Below are 20,479 nucleotides of genomic sequence, written 5' to 3' on the forward strand. Positions count from 1 at the left end.
GAGAGAGAGAGAGAGAGAGAGAGAGAGATGCCGATACAGATACTGGAGGCCTTTAAGTCACCAGACAGAGAAGACATAAAGGAGCCTCTTCTCATCGCATCATAATCAAAACACTGAACACACCGAAGTAGACGGGAGGTAGGTACCATCAGGACACTAAAAGCAACAAGAGAGAAACTCCCGGTCCCAACAGAATGACAGCAGGTTATCCAGCTCAAAGTTAAAGGTCAGAAGGGCCTAGACAGATGTATCTCAAGTTCAAACAGACTGTTCTACAATAGAGGCTGCTACAATTGAAAAAATATCCCCCACCCAAAAAACCTCAATGAAAGGCATTTATGATCACATGCTGGTTTTACACAAAAATCTGTAAAGGAACCCTTTGGACTGAGAGAAAAACAAATCCATCCACAAGGCCAAAGCGGGGAAAATCATGCTAGAGTAACAGTCAAGGAAGAGATGAAATGGGAGAGGGGCCTAACCATTACAAAACCAGCAAAATGACAGGAAGGGGGCAAGTCTTTTGGCTTCAACTGCCCCAATCAAATGGCACAGACTAGCAGACGGGATTAAAGAGCAGGAATTGTCTATTTGCTGCCTCCAAGAAACACATCTAAGCGTAAAAGAGATGTGAAAAGATGGGACATTTCAATGCCCCCAGGTGTAGAAAGAAAATGAACTTAGGGAGCAAACAGATGTTGCTGTTCTGATAGACTTCATACCAAGATTACTAAGAGGTGATGGTGATAGAAGTGGTCACGGTGTAAGGATTAAGGAAACCATCCAACAAGCCACTAGGATTCTAAATGTACAATCCCTGAGCCCAGACACACCCAATTTCATAAAACAAATACGAACAGATGCAAAGCCAGAAATTAATACTAGTGCAAGAGTAGGGTATTTTCCATACCTTGCACTCACCAATTGGTAGGTCATCTCCCAAAAACTCACATACCAGCCTGTAGGCTTCACTCAGATGAAACCGTATGAATGCAGCCTTTGATACTGGTTCCTTTTGTCCGCTATTATGCATGTAGGACTCATTTGTATTACTGACTATAGCCACAGATTATTAATTTCAGTGTTATATAGTAATTCGCTGTGGAAATGTGTCGTGTTTTATTTATCTATCCATGGAAATTTGCTTCCTTCTTTTTTTGGTTTCGAGAAGCAGGGTTTCTCTGTGCAGCCCCAGCTGTCTTGGAACTTGCTCTGTAGACCAGGCTGGCCTCAAACTCATAGAGATCCTCCTGCTTCTGCCTCCCAAATGCTGGAATTAAGGGCTTACACCATCATAACCCAGCTGTGTTTGGCTTTCAAATGGTGCTGCTGGGCTGGTTAAACAGCTCAGTGGGCACGGGTATTCTTTGTCATGTGATGCTCTAGGGTGGGCCCCCAGGATCCACAAGGTGGAAGAAGAGAACTATCCTTTAACCTTAGTGTATGCGCCCTGGCTCACACGTGCGTTATACACAGGCGGCAAGTGCCATCAAATGGTGCTGCTATAAATATTTTTTCATATGATAAGCTAACCTGTGAGTTTTTGTTGGAATCTCTGGGTAGGAGATTATGTGCACACTCACCGTTAAGATGTTACTGTAGTTCCCATGTGGTTCAAGCAGCAGAGATAAAAGGTCTGATTTCTTTAGAAACTTGCCAACACTTGGTGTTTCCAACGTGGGTTAAGAAAACTTCCTTCATTTTTGAAATTGTACAGTCACATGTTGCTTCGTAGCTGACAACCTTTGCTCACAATGTGTTCTATTTCCCCGAGTGTTTATTTTTTTTAAAGATTTATTTATTTTATGCATACAAGTACACTGTAGCTGTCTTCAGACTAGAAGAGGGCATTGGATCCCTTTACAGATGGTTGTGAGCCACCATGTGGTTGCTGGGAATCGAACTCAGGACCTCTGGAAGAGCAGTCAGTGCTCTTAACCACTGAGCCATCTCTCCAGCCCGAGTGTTTATTTTTTAATATTTTTATTTAATACGGTTATAAAATAGTGCACTCAACTATTATACTGTATTTTATTTATCCATTTTACTTTTTAATAGAGACGATGAATTGCTTCCGGGTTTTGGGCACAGTGAGAACTGCTCAGTAGACAACATTTACGTAGAAGCATCTTCAGGTGCGTTCTCGTGCATTTGCAGATGTGGACCAGCTGAGCAGAGCACCTCAAAGGCTTTGGAATTCTTTCAGTAATGGCAACAGTGTGGCAGGTTTTTTTTATTTTTGGAAGAGGTGAACCAACTCCCGAAAGTTTTCCTCTAACCAACACATGGTCACTCAGGCACACATTGAAACTCAAGGACAATTTTATTAGAGTTCGAGAGAAAGACAACAGTTCAGTCAAGCTGTAACTTGAAAGCTGCCAAGAGAATTATGGAGTTATTTCAAAATGAGCCCAGGGACTGGACAGATGGCTCAGTGGGAGTAAGAACAGTTACTGTTCCTACAGTGGACCAGAGTTTAGTCCCCAGAACCCACATCTGATAACTGCCCGTAACTCTGTTCCTGAGAATGTGTCACCCTCTTCAGGAGGTCCCTGCACTCGTGTGCACATACCTCCACACATACACACTGAAAAGCAATCTTGAAAAGGAAACAGAATTCTAAAGCAGGTTATCTGGGGCCGGCAGGATGGTTCGGTGGATAAAGGAGCATGCTGCCAAGGCTGACCATTTGAGTTTAATCTTAAAGACCCACAAGGTGGAAGAGAACTGAGCAGCTCTCAATTTGTCCTCAGGCCTCCACACCTGTGTCAAGGGGCGCCATATGCCCATACACATGTACATGAAAAGTAACCAAGTTAAGGCCACGAAAAGGGTTTGGAACAAAAGAACCTTACCTGTACCAATTTGGCGCTAGCAATGTTTAGTTTTTCTGCCGGCTTCATCTCGGGTAAAAAAGTCATGGTTCTTGATGCGACTATTTTGCTTTGATTTGCACCAGCATATCCTTTCCCTCCGGTTGATTTTGGGTTACCAAAGCTAATGGACTTCCTTGATTGTGCGGAGACACTCCTATACAAAGAAAACCAAATATAGAAGACCCGGGATTGAGATGAAATTCAAATTATAGCACAAGGAGACTCTCACTGGGAAGTGTGACTGACCCAAACATATACCATGCACCAGTAGCTACTTAAGAGTTGGTTCTGTTGTGAATGCATTTCTGGAGTCTACATGAACCGTCACTTTTGATTTTGGAGCAACTAACTAACCCATGAAGTTGTGGGTAACTTGTGAAGTTGGAACTAACACCATTTTATGTAAAAGGACACAGGGCCATTGACATGGTTCTGTGGGTAAAGGTGATTGTGGTACAAGCCTGGTAACATGAGTTCAATCCCCCAAGCCCATGTAAAAAGCCAGATTTGACGACGGAAGTGTCATCCAGAATCTTCCCAGCCAGCCTAGAGTCATGCTGCACAGAGACAGTTAAGAGAGGCCCTACCTCAGAAACAAAGCAAGAGGAGTGAACCAAGTCCCCAGAGTTGTCCTCTGACCTCCCCACGGCATGCCCACTCTCATGGACCAGCAAATACATTCATACACAATAAGAAGTGAAGATATATTTTAAAAGACGCAAGGGCTTAAAGGGAATCACGTGATTTGATTCAAGGAGGCAGATCCAAAAATCTGTGCTGACTTCTTTGGGTTTCAGGTTTCTTGTTCATAAAGCAGAGATACTATCCATCGGTTATTATGAGGATTTCACTGATTTAATTTACACGATTTAGGAAGTGCCCACCACGTGGTAAATGTACAGTGGACACTATAGTTAAATGGGCAAAGTTGAACACGAGTGACAACACCCGAGGGGAAGGACCCAACTTCTTTTTGAACAAATTACATATATTTTAAATTATAATAAAATATGCAAATTCAGGAAGGACTATATAATTATACCATTAAATTTAGTTCCTAAGATGGCCCAGCCTTTATCATTTTACCACTAGAGTTCTCTGTATGGAAAACTTCTATAACATGCCAGATTAGATTCTAAAAAGCAAATACATTTTCAAAAGAAGCAATTTTAGCATTTTTAAAGTAAAACTGGACAATGAATAAATAGTTGAAATATAGTGTTTTTAAGTATCCTGCCCTGGACACCTTCCTAAAGCTGTGACCCTTTAATACAGTTCCTCACATTGTGGTGACCTCCAATCATGACATTATTTCCATTGTCACTTAACTGTAATTTTGCTGTACGAATCATAATGTAAATATTTGACATTTCTGATGATCTTAGGTGACCCCTGTGAAAGGGTAGATCAACCCTCAAAAAGGTGGCAACCCACAGGATGAGAACCACTGCTCTACAAGTATGCCACCACCAAAATCAGTAATAAAACTATCAGTCCTAGAAGAACTCCTTTGGGATACCTCTGCTATAAATTCTTCTCCTGCCTTCCAGAGACGTACTTGAATTTGCCTTTATCATATTCCCCACCAGAGCTGCCATTCTATGGGGGCTGGAGTGATGGCTCAGACCTTAAGAGCGCTTACTACTTTTGCAGGACAGGACTGTTCCCAGCATCTACAGGGCAGTTCATAACTACCTATAACTCTAATCCCAAGGGATTCAATGCCTGCTGCTGACCTCCACAGGCTCCAGATGTGTGTACACACACACACACACACACACACACACACACACACACACACACAAAGAAGTATTTTTGAAAAGGAGTTGCTATTCCACCTGAAACTAAGTTCCTGTCTATATACTAGAACCTGGCGCTGTTTTTCAGGGACCGCTTTTTCACTAATTCTCAAGATTCCGCTATTTTATTTCCCCATGAAAATAACTCTGCTATCCTATACCTAAAAATTTCCCTTTAACTATGATGTCCTCTGCCTACTACAGATTTTCTTTCTTCAGTGACCCGATTTTCTGAAACACTGATCCGTTATTTTGTAGGACCAGGATTGAAAGCAGAGATTCACACCCTCTCAGCCAAGCACCCTACCACTAAATTCCTTTCCCACTTCTATATTCTTTACCTGCTCCGTAATTCAGCTTCACACCCCCTACTGCATTAAAATAATATATTGCATAATATATACAACCTACATCACAATAATATATTGTCTCGAATTATTGACCCCAAGACTTTTCAGTACCCATCTTTGTAATATCCAATGATTGGTCGCAGCCCCCTCATACAACTAATCATTCCATTAAATGGCATAACATCTGTGATCCCAAACCCTGGGAAAAGGCAGGAGAAACAGGAGTTCAAGGTCAGTTAACAGGAAGCTAGCTCAAGATTAGCCTTGGCTATGAGAGATTCTGTTTCAAAAATCAAAAACAAAAAATTTAAAATTACTTGCTCAAAAAGTTTCCTGAGAAATCAGTTTTCAACTCTTCAATTTCAAGACCCCTGATCACTTGACCCTTCCCTCCTCCTTTTTTAAACCAGTTAACCTTTTAGATTTCTCTTCTATGTCAGAGTCTACAATTCATCAGCTCTCACACTATGACCACCAACTTCACCTTTTATTTCCCCTGCTTGTTGTTAGAGGCGTTTCCTCTGGGTAATGGCCATAAGAGTTTCAGGCTTTCTGACGTTAACTTTGCCTTGGAAGAAAATATGTCCCAGATTGGCACCGGGCAGATGCACAATTCTTGACCCAAAAATTTCTTTCCTTTTTGTCTTAGTTAGGCTTTTACTGCTGTGAACAGACACCAAGGGAAGTCTTATAAAGGACAACATTTAATTGGACTGGTTTACAGGTTCAGAGGTTCAGTCCATCATCATCAAGGCAGGAGCATGGCAGCATTAGGCAGGCATGGATGCCGCAGGCAGAGCTGAGAGTTCTACATCTTCATCTGAAGGCTGCTAGTGGAAGACTGACTTCCGGGCAGCTAGGACGAGGGTAGTAAAGGTCATATCCACAGTGACACACCTACTCCAACAAGGTCACACCACATAATAGTGCCACTCTCTAGCCCAAGCATATACAAACCATCACCGTTTTGCTCCCTTCTTCTAGATGCATAAGCAAACACAGGAATATAGGCTAGCCTTACTACATTCAGGCTAAATAGCTTTGGCCCAAAGTTACACTGAGGTAGGTAGTTCCCTGTGTAAGGACACGCCTCCACCCTCTGCTACTTGAAATGCAGCATTAGGGAAAAATATTATTGCCTTTAGGTGACCTTCCAATTGTGCTACTAAGCTTCCTTACATCTCAGGAAGGGGATTTAACTTCATACTTCTCTCCCTTTCTAGTAGGTACAGCGGATTTTGTGTAATTCTGTCATTTGTGATTATAATTGTTTCCATGTGTTGGCTTATGTCCTTAGAAAGAAATTAACAAAAACCCTTAGCCACTTCAAATTTTTCATTCATTTTATACACACTGGAATTTTTTTAGCATGTCCAATTAAAATCAGCATGTGTATACTTGTCAATGTGTTTGGCTAATAATTATCAAACAGCCTGATAAACACACACTGCTTTATGAAATGGGTACTCTGAACTTCTAAAAACCTACTAGGAGGGTATCTTTGTGTCTATTAAGTGTTTGCAAAAACTTTAAAATCCTATTTGTTTATATAAGACATATTCACTCGAGTATTAAGATAAATGTTTCATTAAGCTACATATTTTAATGTTAAGAGACACTGACTTTGATGTGTTCTTTCCAAAAGAGGATTTGATTTTCATTAAGTCATGGGTAATATAAAAAAAATAAAAAACAAAACAAAACCGTAGGACATAGAAACACTTTATGTTAATTAAATGTACCTTGGCTATCTAAGTGATATATCCCTTTATTAGGTTAATTGCTATGGATTTCTTCTTCAAAAATATTTTTAATTAAAGTTTTTAAAGGCTGTTTGTTATATATACCAAATGATGAATGTGTTTATCAGAGACCTTTAATTTTTCCTCTCATGGTGATTACAGAGATATAATCCTAACAAAGACTCCATTCATAACCCAGACTTTTTTCCCAGGTTATTTTGTTGAATTCTGTTAAAGGGGAAACAAGCTCACTCCTACACCCCCAACCCTATAGGGCATCTTAAAATCAAGGTGTTTTAAAGCTTTGTCAGCGAGGTCATACTCTTGTCTTGAAAAGTCAAGCTGTCTTCTTTATTTCCATTAAAAGTGCAGATCTGAAATCAGTAACCCGTTGGTGCTATTGTGAGATAGTCAAGGTCAGCCACTGCACCTGAGCCTGACAATCACCTACCTAGAGCAGTGCCTCTTGGCCTCCCTAACCCTGGGACCCTTCCTCATGCTGTGCTGACCACATCATAGTTATCTTCATTGCTACTTCAGAACTGAGATTTTAGCACTGCTGAGAACTGTAATGTAAATATCTGTGTTTTCCAATGTTCCCAGGAAAACCTTGTGAAAGGGTCATCCCACCACTAAAGAGGGCTGGTGATAGGAATAAAAGCTGTAAGATCTGGTTTTCAAATCCATCTTTATGCATGGTGGTTGCGTGTGTTACCTATGTGTCCTTATTATTATCTATATGATTTGCTTGACTCCAAAATAGCTTCTAACTTTTTTTTTAGCTTCTAACTTTTTAAAAAATAAATTACAGCTGCTAAATTAAGCTCAATTGCCCTTTTGTTCATAGCTAGAGTCGAAAGAGGAGATTTAGTCAAGACAGCCATGCTAGGGGGTAAAACTGAACAGACTTAGTTGGGACATTATCTCTGATTTTTCTTTCAGTTTTGGTTTTACAGCTTTTCCTAAAGAACAGCCTGATCTAAATGTAAGGTTTGCTACTCCAGGCACTGGGAGGATGGCTTCTCTCTCCTGCTTTCAACTCTCCCTAAATATAACAGGTATGAAGTTGGCTCAAAAGAAAGGAAAATGACCCTAACCTGACCTGTTCTGGTTGTCTTATGAGCCCAAATAAAAAGTAAATGCTTTTAAACAAAACATTTCTAAGTACCTGTTAAAGCAGGATTTAAACCTCTAACAAGCTGGGTTAATTTGTTGGCACAAGAACAATGTCTGTAAGGCTGAACTGGCTCTGTTAGACTCCACGCCTGATTAAATACGAGTTCTAAGCAAATAGGCAGAGGAATCATATACATTTTTGATAAAGGTTAAAGACAGATTAAAACGCTTTCTGATAGAAAGGACTGGATGCAATTTTGCCTTAAAGTAAAGGATGTTTCAAAATGCAAATAGGACAGAGCCAGAACCTTAGTGTGTTGCAGAAAGGTTTACAGGAAAATATACATGCTTATAACTAAGTTGACTATAGTTTAAGGATACTAAATTATAATACTACTGGTTCTGTTACATTAGTAAGATTTTCTTAACTATGTCTCCTAGTCATAATCTCAAAATAATTGATTTAAAACAGAATTTTTATTTTTCCCATTACTAAAAAAAGACATTTAAAATTTGTGATTAGGCTTATTTTTGGTTTCCCATTCAGTAAGGCTATCACTTGCTGGATAGACATTGCCTTAGTAATAAGGAAAAATTCCTTCTTGGGATTAGTCAGGCTTCTCTAGAGTCAAAGGACCTATGGCATGTCTCTATTTATTAAGAGAATTTATTGGAATGCCTTACAGTCTGCCGTCCAACTAACTCAACAAATGGCAGCTGTGAATGGGAAGTCCAAGAATCTAATAGTCCCTCAATCCCATGAGGCAGGGTGCTTCACCTCCTCTTCTGTATAAGCTGGAATCCTGAAGAAGTAAGTCTCAACAGATGTGCTGGCAAGCCAGTGCAAGGGAGAAGGAAGCCTTGCTTCTCCCATTGTCCTTCTGTAGGTCTCCAGCAGAAGGTATGGCCCAGATTAAAGGGTGCACCACCAGGCCTGGACCTTAGCTGTTCTTTACTTGGAACTTGCTCTGTCCTAGGCTGGCCCTGAACTTAGAGATCTGCATGGCTCTGTTTCCTGAATGTTGGGATCAAAGGTGTGCACAGAGCAAGTTCCAGGACAGCCAAGCTAAGGCAGTAAAGGAGTTGGAAAACAGAAGCTGGTGATAATGTAATAGAAAATGGGGCCATGTTCCACCTCCTGCAAGTAGCAGACTTGGCAGCTTTGGCCATGTGGCTCTGGCTTTGGAGACCAAAATAGAATGGACTACTAGGACAATGGATGCTGCTCAGCTAGAGCTAAGGTATTGGCAGTGATTGAGAGCCAGCATCACCGAGTGGAAATCTTCTGGGAAGTGGTTTGTTTGTTTTTTTAAAGATTTTTTTATGAGTACACTGTACCTGTCTTCAGAAGAGGGCATCAGATCCCATTACAGATGGTTGTGAGCCACCACGTGGTTGCTGGGAATTGAATTCAGGACCTTTTGGAAGAGCAGTCAGTGCTCTCAACCACTGAGCCATCTCTCCAGCCCTGAGAAGTGGTTTCTAAGAGCACAAAGAAGCTGTCTTCAGAAATCTCAATAGTTGTATGTACCTTGTGCTGCAGCTGGACTTGCTAATGTATTAAGAATCACTCAGGTAGTCATGGTTTTTAAGGCATGAAGGGGTCATGGAGAGCAGCTATGAGGGGCCAGGAAAAGCTAATGGTGAAGGTGCAGCCTCAGTTGGATTGATGGCATAGGACTGAAGGTCATGCAAAGAAGTGGAGGTGTGGCACTCTGAAGGAAGCCTATGAGAGACTTTTGGTGAAGGCAAGTTGCAGTGGAAGACCCCAGTGTATTGAAGATGCTGATACCATGGGATGGCCACCAAGAACAGCAACAGCAGTGGAATGGAGTTAACGAGAGAGAGTGCTACAGAGGGCAGAACAGGATGTGTGGATCCCAGACACTGGAACGAGAAGCTGTAAAGATGAAGTTGCCTTGGACACCCCAAGATTTTAGGTTAGAGATGTCAGAGCTGTGGGATACCTGACAGGGAAGCTGCTAACAGGGAGTGGAAACAACATAAGAGAACCAAGTTTGTTGCTGCTGAATGCAAGATCCAAAAGCACGATGAAATGAGTTGGGGATCTGAAGAGTGTTTTGACATCAGACATGGAGATGTGGAGTTTGGAGTTTGCCCAGGTGGTTTTCTGTCTTGCTTTCTTCCAGTATTTCCTCACCATGACATTTTGAAATGGTAATGTATGTCCTGTATGATATTGGAGGAACGTAATCTGCCTTCTTTGCCTTCTTAAGGGATTTCAGTTAAGATACTGTATGAATCTCAGAAGAGACTTTGAACTGAATTTTTAACTTTTTGAAATTGAACTAAATGTATTTTGCCTTATGTTATGCCTAGGTATGGCCTCCATAGACTCATGTGTTTGAACAAGACTATGGGGACCAGAGAGTAGAATGTGGTGTTTTGAATATAGTTGGCTGGGAAGTGGCACTATTAAGAGGTGTGGCCTTGTTGGAGGAAGTGTCACTGTTAGGTGGGCTTTGAGACCCTCCTCCTCGCTGCCTGGAGATAGCCTTCAGCTCAAGATATAGACCTCTCAGCTCCTTCTCCAGCATCACACCTGCCTGGACACTGCCATGATAATGGACTGACCCTCTGACCCTGTAAGCCAGCCCCAATTAAATGCTGTTCTTATAAGAGTTGCCTTGGTCATGGTTTCTCTTCTCAGCAGTGGAAACCCAAGACAGGGTATTCTTGCTAAATTATATAGTGATCATGAAATTCAATTAAATTAACAAATATTTTAACCTATTTATAAAATTTGGCCAATTAAATAAGCAAATGACACTAATTTGTAAAATTAACTAAAATTTTGGCACTCATCCAAGATCTATCAGTTTTGGAAAACATCCATGATCTCATTATAAGTTCTTAATGTCCTATGAAAAATTAAGGAAAAGCCATATGAACCATATCTATAAAAGGATAATATGCTATTAAAAGAGATTTGGAAATCTAATAACTAAAAATTCAAAACTAGCTATAGATTTTTTTTCCCTTAAGATAATGAAATCCAGATAACTTCATCAGTGGAAGGATAAAAGATGTCACTGCCTGGAGAAAAAAAGACTATCAGTCACTCCATGCTTCACAACTTCAGGAAATACATTCCTATTTCTCTTCTCGAATTTCCAGGCACACACAGGAACCTCAAGAATGCTGGGTGATGTTCACTTTCGGATGCATTAACAAATGAGTATCCCGAATAATGAGACTTTCCTCACACACACCGTGGCTTACCTGTGAGATCAGAGGACGGCTTACCTGAGTCGGTTCTTTTCTTCTATCATGTAGGGTCCTGGGGAGTGAGCTCAGACATAAGGCTCACCAGCAAGCACCTCTATCCTCCGGGCCTTCTCACAGGCTCATTGCTTTTCTTTTAAAGCTTCCTTTAGATTTATTTTGCAAGTAGTGGGATAAGTGTATGTGTGTGTACCTCACGTGCCTTGTCCCCACAGAGGTCAGAAGAGAGGAGATCCAGAGTGTAAGAGATTCTCTGAGACTTATATTCTGGGTGACTGCAGCACCAGGTCTGCTGCAGGACTAACAAGGACTTTTAACTTCTGAGCCATCTCCCCAGTCCCACTTTGTTTTAAAAATCCTTTCATAAACAGATTATTAGTGTTTAAGATAAGTCAATATTTGGCTTTTTAGTTTTAAATTATAAAAACAATGCTAATCTAGTTTTAATGAAGTTACAGTAAGAATATGTCCTTTTATTAATCATGGTTTTTAGGATTGCTTCCCCGGGGCCCCTATTGTTTTTGAACCAAGATTCAGGGTTAAAGCAATGCCAGTGAGGGAGAGGACCAGTCCTGAACCAGGATGGGTGAAACCCTCAGACCTCATCAGATGTTTCCTTGTGCAATGGATGGCAGTTAGCTCAGAACCTCACAACTAGCCCAAGAGCAGAAAGTAAGTGACTGAGGACTGCTCAGTCACAAATGGGATCCTGCATCGCACACTCTCCCCAAGGCTTAGAGACCATCAAGTGGAGGTGGAAAGGCTGTAAGAATCAGAGATAGGGGAGGACAGGAGCAAAACCGTGTCATCTGGACGGCACAGGCCTGCTGCACTCATGAACTCACAGCAGAAATAGCTGCCTGCAAAAGAGCAAACTTGTCAACATTCTAGCTGAGATGCTATGACAGCTGACTGAATTTGTGTGCATGTTTTCTTCAAGGATGTGGTTCCTAATAAATCACCTATAATCTAGTGAACGGACCCACACATGGAAAGTACAGTCAAGAGTGAATAGGTTATTAAATTAACAACAACAAAAAAGGACAAAGTTGAGGGGAACAGGGAGACTTGGGAGGTTTGGCTTGAACTGGCAGTAGGTAAGGGGAAGAGGTGGGGTGAGTATCATCAAAATACAATGCATCGGGGTTGGGGATTTAGCTCAGTGGTAGAGCGCTTGCCTACCAAGCGCGAGGCCCTGGGTTCGGTCCCCAGCTCCGAAAAAAAGAAAAGAAAAAAAAAAATACAGTGTTTCAAGTTCTTGAAGAATAAAAGCATTTATTGAAAAAGGATTCAAGTATTCTCATACATAACATAAATGTAAACACACATGTACACAAATTTGGTTCCTCTTAAAATGACTGACACTGAGTGGATAGGACATGATAGCATTGAACAATATTTACAAGTTCAAAATCTTAACATCTGTTATTTTGAAATTCATTTCTTAGTAAAACTCCAAGATACATATAGAAAGCCATGTGAGCAAAATGCTAAGGTAATCCCATAGTTTGTAGGCACATGTCAATTGATCCATGTCTTTCCCTAGAACTAGACTGAGTAGTTTTTACTTCTAAAGCACAATAGGGAGTTACTGCGGACCTGTCTAGATATTAGTGACTACCTGGTGAAGCTGTCTGCTAGCAGCTGAGAATACAGAGTAATGGGAATTTCAGGGGAAGGGAAGGTATGGAGATGCTATGTGACCAGTGAGGTAAATGCAGAGATACCGAGAGCCTGGTAATGTAAGAGCCGCAGATGCAAAGTGACCAGGAAGGGTCGGAGTAAGACAATTAAGAGATCACACCAAACTTACCATTTTTATTTATTTGTTTGTTTATTTTTCTTTTGTTGAGACTGAGTCTCCGTGTGTAGCTCTAGCTGTTCTGAAACTCACTATAGAGACCAGGCTGGGCTCCCAAATGTTGAGACTAAAGACTTTGTTTTTGTTTTGTTTTGTTTAATTTCTGTAACTTTTTTTTAAAAAGCCAGAATCTCCAGTTCAGGGTGGTCTTGAACCGCCCCATACAGTGAGGGTGACCTTGAACTGCAAAGCTTCCTGTGTTTAGCTCCCACATGTTGGAATTACACGTCACCATGCCTGGTTGATGTGCTGCTGAGGACTGCATGCATGCTAAGCAAGCACTTCATCCACTGGGATGCCCTCCCCAACCCCCTGATGCCCTTCTGAGTTTAAACCACTGAGTGTAGGACCTCTGACGGCTTCTTCCTAACAGTGAAGACAACAGGGTACAAGAGCTAACTATTCATTAAGAGGCTTACTCATGTTTCCATTTCATCACCTATAGATCTTGAACATCATTTTTGATCTCACAGAAAGACTTAACAGAAAACCACCACTTCTCTTCAGTGCCATCAGACACTTGAGATCACAGGGTAAACGAGTACCCTAATAATTGGAGATGCCAGAAAAAAGACCACAGATTCCAGAGAACCAACACTTGATCTGGTCAGGGATCAGAAAACATAAAGGACAACTGGCTGATTACTCAAGAACGAGCAGAGGCTAGCTTAAAACAAAACCTTCTGGAAACAGTTGTAAGGAGCCTGCATACTTTTATTTTATCTTCACAAACCACCAGGTAGATAGAAAGTAGCTTCACACACCCAGAGAAACCTGTTCTCCTTACCAGGTACCTATGCCATTTTACTAGAGCTGAAGCAACTTGTCATCAAGGTCTAACACACACACAGGGGGGAAAGTATTCTAACTCTAGCTCCACTTAAGCCATCTCCTCTTATCCAATGAGGAAAACTATGCTGAGAAACAAGCATAGTGGTATACACTTGTAATTCCAGCCTTTGGGAAGTAGAGGCAGGAAGCTAACACTCCAGGGACAAGAGCCCAGTAGGAGACCAAAACCTAGTCATTTTATAGAACAGTCTCTTCCCAGGACAACAGTAGAGCTTCTGTAATACAAAGGACTATAAAACAACTGCAAAGCTAACACAATTTAGGAAGTCTCTACAGAAACCTAAAACACAAAACCAACCCAAACCAAACAAAGCGTATCCAAATGAGGATACTAGAGGGCATACAAACCTTAGACATTTAACACCTTCAGTAGCGTGAATGCAGCTCACTTCTTCATCACGCTGGAGTCAATGATACATCTCACTCTCAACAACAACAAAAACACAGGGCACATCGAAAGGCAAGGCTAAGTGTGAAGAGACAAACAAAATGACAAACCCAGACTCAGATACGATAGTTATTTCGGAATTGTTAAAGCTATGCATTGAGAAGAATATGCTTGGAGTTCTAAATGGGACAATGGATAACATGCAAGAATAGATGATCTTGTTGCCCTTCTTCATCACAGCAGACCTCCAAGCAGTCTGTGTGTTAGGACAAAGAACTAGCCTGCTCCTGCTATGACTGTCAGCACAATCTCCCCTCCCTTGCCCTTTTTCAGTTCTCTCTTGGACACAGTAGAATAATAAAGCCTACTGAACCATAAGTGGCCCTGAGTCTGTAGGCTAAGTTCACGGTCCTTCCTAGTGAGGGCTCAGCAGGCCCGGCTAAATACCGAGGTATGGGCCTGTCTAGCTCTCTGGAAACCTGTGGGAACCAGAAATCTCTCTGCCCTGGGGATTTGAAGGCTAGTTTCTTCAGGACTCATGCTATGCTATAAATAGCTACCATCTCTTCTTTCTGAGATTCTCAAGTTGAATACTCTCTCCATCTCTCCTTCAAAGTCCCATCATGCTGCAGCCGTGTAGGATACTCTACATCTTCTCATGTTCCCTTGCTTCAAGGCCCAGTCATGCCCTCCCATACTCCCCCAGACAACCAGTAGTGAGGCTCTTTCTAGGACAGCTCACTCTGAAGGGCAGTCTCATTGTCAGGTCTTTGCAATAATACACCTGACTCTCTTTAAATTATAACAATAAACAGTTGAATACTCAAATAATAAACAACAAAGTGAGAATATGTAAGGAATTGGAATAAAACAACTGAGTAGAGAAAAAAAGAGCGAGTTAACAGTTGTTTTTAGCACAATAGGAGACTGTATGTTTGTGAAACTAATAGCAAGATTGCAATGTGGAAAAAAAAGAAAGCAAAATATTGGTAAATACTTCAGGAAATATTTTATAAAATTAGAGATAAATTCTAAAAAAAAAAAAAAGAGAGAAACAGTAAGTTAGAGCAATAACTAAGGTTAACACTTTGTTTTGGTCAGGTAAAGTTCTGGTAGCTCACCATCTCTAACCCTAGCCTATCTTTGCATTTATTATGAATGCCATTTTTTAAATTCCCAAAGAGTTTTCTAATATTTTCAGCTACTGTGAGAATGAAAACTAATGTTTTGGGAAAGAAGCCACACCTTACACTGAACATTCTACAAAGGCCGATTAACAGATTAAATCCCAATGATTATGGAGAGGGTGGAATGTTTCAGGTACAGAGCCTGTTCACAATTTACTTACTTACCCTTAGCCCCTCAATTGCCTTTTCAGGCCTACCATATCCAGGTGGAACCCTCTGGAATGTATTGGCAGACCACTGATTTCCACCAACCAAAAGGCCTTAAGAATATTATCAAATAGCACCCAAGGGCTATCACAGAACGTTCCCCACTCTGTTGAAACCTACCATCATCCATTCCCACCAGTGTACGTGAAAAGTGCCTTGATTTACGATTTGTCATTATTATCAAATCTCATGAGACATTTACCTCACCGAAACCTGGTATTTGGGAAAACTTGAATGTGTGTCACTCACACTAAGCTCCAGAAGAAACCATTCCTATCCTCTTAGAAGTGAAAACCATGGTTGTTTTGTGTTTGTTTTGCATTTATACGTGTTATACTGGTTTTGTCTTAATTTGTATAAATTTAGTTTCACTTTAACATCTCCATAAGGCAAAAGAGAAATTGGGCAAGAAACACCAGTAACAAATATATATGTATCTACTTACTTGTTCAGTTAATAAATGTGTATTAAAGACGTTCTTCATCCTAGGAGGGGTCTACAGCAGTGCAAAAGAGGACATACTATGAGCTGGGCAGTGGTGGAGCACACCTGCAAGCCCAGTACTTTGGAGGAAGAGGCAGGTGGATCTCTGTGAATTAGAGCCAGTCTACTTTACAGAGTGGGTTCTAGAAACCCTGTCTTGAAAAACCAAGGAAAAAACCCTAGAGGATATAATATTCTCATAGGGATAAACTTGAAGCATAAAGTAAGGGTGAAGCTGACGCTGGGAAATAATTATTGTTCACACATGGAGACACCTGACACAAATGAGTGAATCCTGAGATCATCTGGCATATATTATCCCAAAGGGCAGTAAATTCTAAGGGTTGGAAATGGGAATACAGCATTCCTGGTGTGGATACGTGTGCGCTGGGAATGTTACTGTCATACTCAAATGGCACAATCCAAAGCCAGATCCTGGCGGAGGGGGGGGGGGTTTGGAAGAATGGGGCACTTACTCAGAGGGAAAGGGAAAAGCTTAAGGAAGTTTTGAGCAGCCAACCACACAGGGGGTGCTGGCAAGCAGACTATTCAGCCAGCTATTTCAATGCAGAAAGACGTGTAGGAAAGTTTTTAGGTCTGGATAGCACAGCATAGCGAGAATGAAAGTGGCCCTCACTGCACAGCAGTACCCGAGGAAGTGCAAGGCTGCAGTTTAATCAACTGGAAATGGCTGTGTACTGGAAACAAAGGGGCAGTAAAATACAGCGCTGAGGATGAATTTTGAGCACACTATTAATTTCTAAGTGTTAACTGCTTCCGCTTTGTTTTCTTGAAAGAGATCTTGAAGAGAGAAGAAAACTTGAGTCGTGTGTCTAGATAACTTTGAAAGGCACAAGGCAACAACGAGGGGGAGCCACCTAACTCTGCAACATATATTTAGAAACGGGACAGATTGGTAAACTATTTTGAAAAAGAATGCCAGGCCAGGTGGTCCAAGCCTTTAATCCCAGCACTTTCAAACCAGTTCCACGTCAGCCTGGGCTATACAGGGGAAAAGAACCTAGATCTAAATATACACAAATAGACACTCATACATAAAACAAACAAACAAACAAACCAGCAGAAACTAGCCAGGAACCTCGTGAAGATTGAAGAAAGAGTGGCTTCCCATTAGCTAACCGAAGCATTTCAAAACTCAGTTAAGTGGTCATTTAGATCAAGGCTGGTGATGGACTAGTTAACAACTAAAGCATCAACTGACTGTTGTCAGCTATTGGAAAGTGCTTTTTTTTTTTTTTTTTTGGTGAAGCATGGCCAAATGGCTGAGTACTACACTCAAGGGCAAATGCAAGGTTCTCTCCCTAGAAATTTCAGAAAGTTCAGATGGCGAACGATTCGCCGAGCAGAGAATTTAAGAAAAGGTGTGGCTGGTCTGGGAAGACCGCAAAGTGACTGAAATGTTCGAGAATGGGAAATATTTCAGTGGACATTTAAGGAGCCACTTGCAAGTTCAATGCCACACAAGTCCACATATCTTTGGTCTTTTCTCCTGGCTTAGCAGCAAGTAGTAAGCAGTTAAGAGTCTTAAGTCAAGCTGGCAGAAGGAGATGAAAAAAAAAAAAATCCTCTGCAGGCGTACATATTAAAATTAGCTTTGGTTGCTCAGAGACCAAGGAGTCAAAACACACCGAGAAAGCTTGGGAGCTGAAAGACTCAAGTGAAAGAATACAAGCAAAAGCGCTTCGAAGAAACAGGAGGCAGGGTGGCTTTCGACAAACCCCGGGGGTTTTACACAGACCGAACTAAGCCAAAGGATCCGAAGATGTCTGGGGGCTCCGCGGGATCGAATGCGTTGGGAACCCCTTTCCAAACCGAAGGGCTGTCTCCGGAATCTAGAGGAATGGGCCACGGATCGAGTGCGGAACTTACGCGGTGAAGTTGGTCTGCTTACGGGTGCTTGTCGGAGAGCTGGGCATGGTGGCGACTCTTAGATTAGGGCTTGGGAGCCCCTTCCCCAGCGGTTCTGCGGTGCCCGGACTCCAACTGCCCCCTCAGCAGCTCAGGAATGTTTGCCGGGCGTCATGGCGACCGCAGAGCCTGGCTCAAGAAGCGGCCGCGCGGTTGGCTGGCCGCTCGAGGTTGAGGAGGAGGGCGGAGGCGGAGGGGAGGGTAGAGGGTTGGTGGAGCTGGAGGAAGCTCGGGCGACGATTCGGAGGAGGCGGGCGGCCCAGGCCCCTCCCAGGCTGCGAGTCTCCCGGCTGCAGGCGGATGGATGGGGCGTCTCCAGGCGGCGGCGGCAGCAGCGGAGGCGGCGGTAGCGGCGGCGGCTGTAAGTGCAGCCTCCACAAACCATCTTACCCATCCTTCGATCGGGAACCAGGGCCCCAGAAGCCCTCGCAGTCTCCTTTCCCCACTTCCCCTCCCCCACGGCAGAGCGCCGCCCGGAAGACTCTTAACTTCCGGGGCGGGGCTGCCCGAGTGTCCGGGGAGGGCTGGCGGTTCGGAGGCGCTGCCATCTGGCGCGCACGCGCAGCTTTCGCCCCGCCCCTGCTCGGTCTTTCGGCCTTCGCGGTGGCGGCGGCGGCGCGAGTCTTCGCTGCTTCCGCGGCGCGCCGGGACTACGCTGCGGAGTGAGTTTGTGGGGCGGGCAGGCCAGCTCCCGCCCTTTTCGGTCGGCCCTCGCTCCACGGCAGGGGTGTGGCTTCCTGGCCACTCCCCCGTGGCTCCACCTCTGTGCCCCTGATTTCCCTAGCTGTCCAGCCAGTTGAGGTTGGCTCTCTTGGCACAGCATCCCCTGAGGTGATAGGCTCAACCTGGGTCAACCTGCCATTGTCGGAGGAAGGTAGAGGGGCGAGAGAATCAGAGACGGCATTGCAGGGAATCAGGCGCTCTCAGTGCCTATCCCCCCGCGAGTGGCCTTATTCTTTTAGCTTGTAATGTAGATGCTTGCTGGCCTGGTGCCCATCTCTGGTCCTTGCATGTTGTGTGACCTTGGGCAAGTCACTCCCCCCACTCCATGGGAGGGCTTCAGTTTTTTCTATCAAACCAATTTTTGTAATTTTGCAAAGACCTTAGGCAAATTTAAGACCAGCTAGATTTCTAAGGCCGAGATGACCCGGAATTGACTAGACTTTTCTCAAATCATGGGTGAAATACAGAAACGTAATTATTGGGGTCTTTGTAATCTTTAGCATTGCTTATAAATTGCAGGACTCAATTTTTGTTTCTTTTTTGCTGAAATTGCCACTGGGCGGTTGAACTGGTTCTCAGACCTATCTTTTGAAAATGTGAGAATGAGTGAGCCTGAGGTAACTGTTTCTGTCTCGTAGCTACTGAGGCTTTCTTTCCTTTAATCCAGATGGTGTGGTGGCTCGATTCTCCCAGTGCCTGGCTGAGTTTCGGACGTGGTTAAGAACCAACTGGTTGAGGTTCAATGCAGACAAGACGGATGTGATGCTGGTAGGCAAGGGCACAATTGGAGATGAAGGGAGGGCAAGAGCAAACTCCCTCATGTAATAAAAACATGATTGTTGTCTGTCCTAGTGTGGTACGAGTGCTAATGGCCAGCCCTTTCAAGACTTAGGGTAAAAGTAACATCAGCAACGCTTAAGATTTATAACAAGTTTGCAGATACTGATAAAATGAGGCCACTGAATGAAGTTGTATGAAAAAATGATGAAAGAAACCCAAACTGTGCTTCGAAGACCCAAGTTTCTCTGTGTTTTAGGATGGCATTAATAAAAGAACTAACAAAAAGATCATTTCTATTGCATAGTTATGGAGCCTCCAAATTTAATGTGCTGCTGTGCTTTGCAGCCTGTAGTCTGCCCAGTAAAGTCAAGATACATTCAGATGTCATTGAAGAAGAATACGATTCTGTGTATTTTGTCTTCACAAATACAGCATAGGCTCTATTTCTACAGAACAGTTTTAGGACGTAGTTCAGAAAATAGTTTCCAAAGAGGACTCGTGGACTTGGAAATGTACATATATTTCTCGATGTACTTTAAGAGATACACTTTGAGTTGCATAAACAGATATGCCTATATAGTACAGATATATTAACTAGTTTTTTGAATCAGGTGTTGTTGGTGCTGAATAAAAGGCTGTACATCTTAGGCAAATGTCAGTTGTCAAGGTAGCTTTTGTTGATCCAAGTACTAATTGAAGTCTAATGATCCTCAGTATATTTGTTAGCAACTAGATATCTCTGGAGAGTGTGTTTGTTTATGAAGTGTATGCATATGTGGGTATCATGCATGCCCACGAATACATACACAGTCATACATATGTCCCTTATAGCTTCTATAAGTTGTTTAATAGCTTTTAGAGTATTGGAGCTTGAACCCAGGGCCTCATATGCTAGGCAAGTATTTTACCACTGAGTTATACACCAAGCCCTCATTTTATG

At 42.5% G+C, this 20,479-nt stretch overlaps 2 protein-coding genes across 37 annotated transcripts in view; one reads left to right on the forward strand and one right to left on the reverse strand.

Moving 5' to 3' along the window:
• The window catches only part of Dnai4 (dynein axonemal intermediate chain 4), an 88,905-nt gene extending 70,357 nt beyond the window's left edge, over positions 1-18,548 (reverse strand). For 4 of the 9 annotated variants that reach the window (XM_087549120.1, XM_087549119.1, XM_087549124.1 and 1 more), the window contains exons 1-2: positions 17,998-18,548; positions 2,856-3,030 (exon numbers count right to left, since the gene is read on the reverse strand). In XM_087549120.1, coding sequence (XP_087405246.1) covers positions 2,856-3,030; positions 17,998-18,044 — 222 coding nt within the window. In that variant the 5' untranslated portion in view covers positions 18,045-18,548. 9 annotated transcript variants of the gene reach the window in all.
• Mier1 (MIER1 transcriptional regulator) overlaps positions 18,275-20,479 on the forward strand; it is a 51,315-nt gene continuing 49,110 nt past the window's right edge. For 7 of the 28 annotated variants that reach the window (XR_015619720.1, XR_015619719.1, XM_087549153.1 and 4 more), the window contains exons 1-2: positions 18,275-18,397; positions 19,427-19,527. Coding sequence is in view for 8 of the 28 variants with exons in the window: in XM_087549153.1 (XP_087405279.1) it covers positions 18,337-18,397; positions 19,427-19,527 (162 nt within the window). In the remaining 20 variants the exon portion in view is untranslated. 28 annotated transcript variants of the gene reach the window in all.

Source organism: Rattus norvegicus, chromosome 5 (assembly GCF_021556685.1).
Source record: "Rattus norvegicus strain SHRSP/BbbUtx chromosome 5, alternate assembly SHRSP_T2T, whole genome shotgun sequence".
Taxonomy (NCBI): domain Eukaryota; kingdom Metazoa; phylum Chordata; class Mammalia; order Rodentia; family Muridae; genus Rattus; species Rattus norvegicus.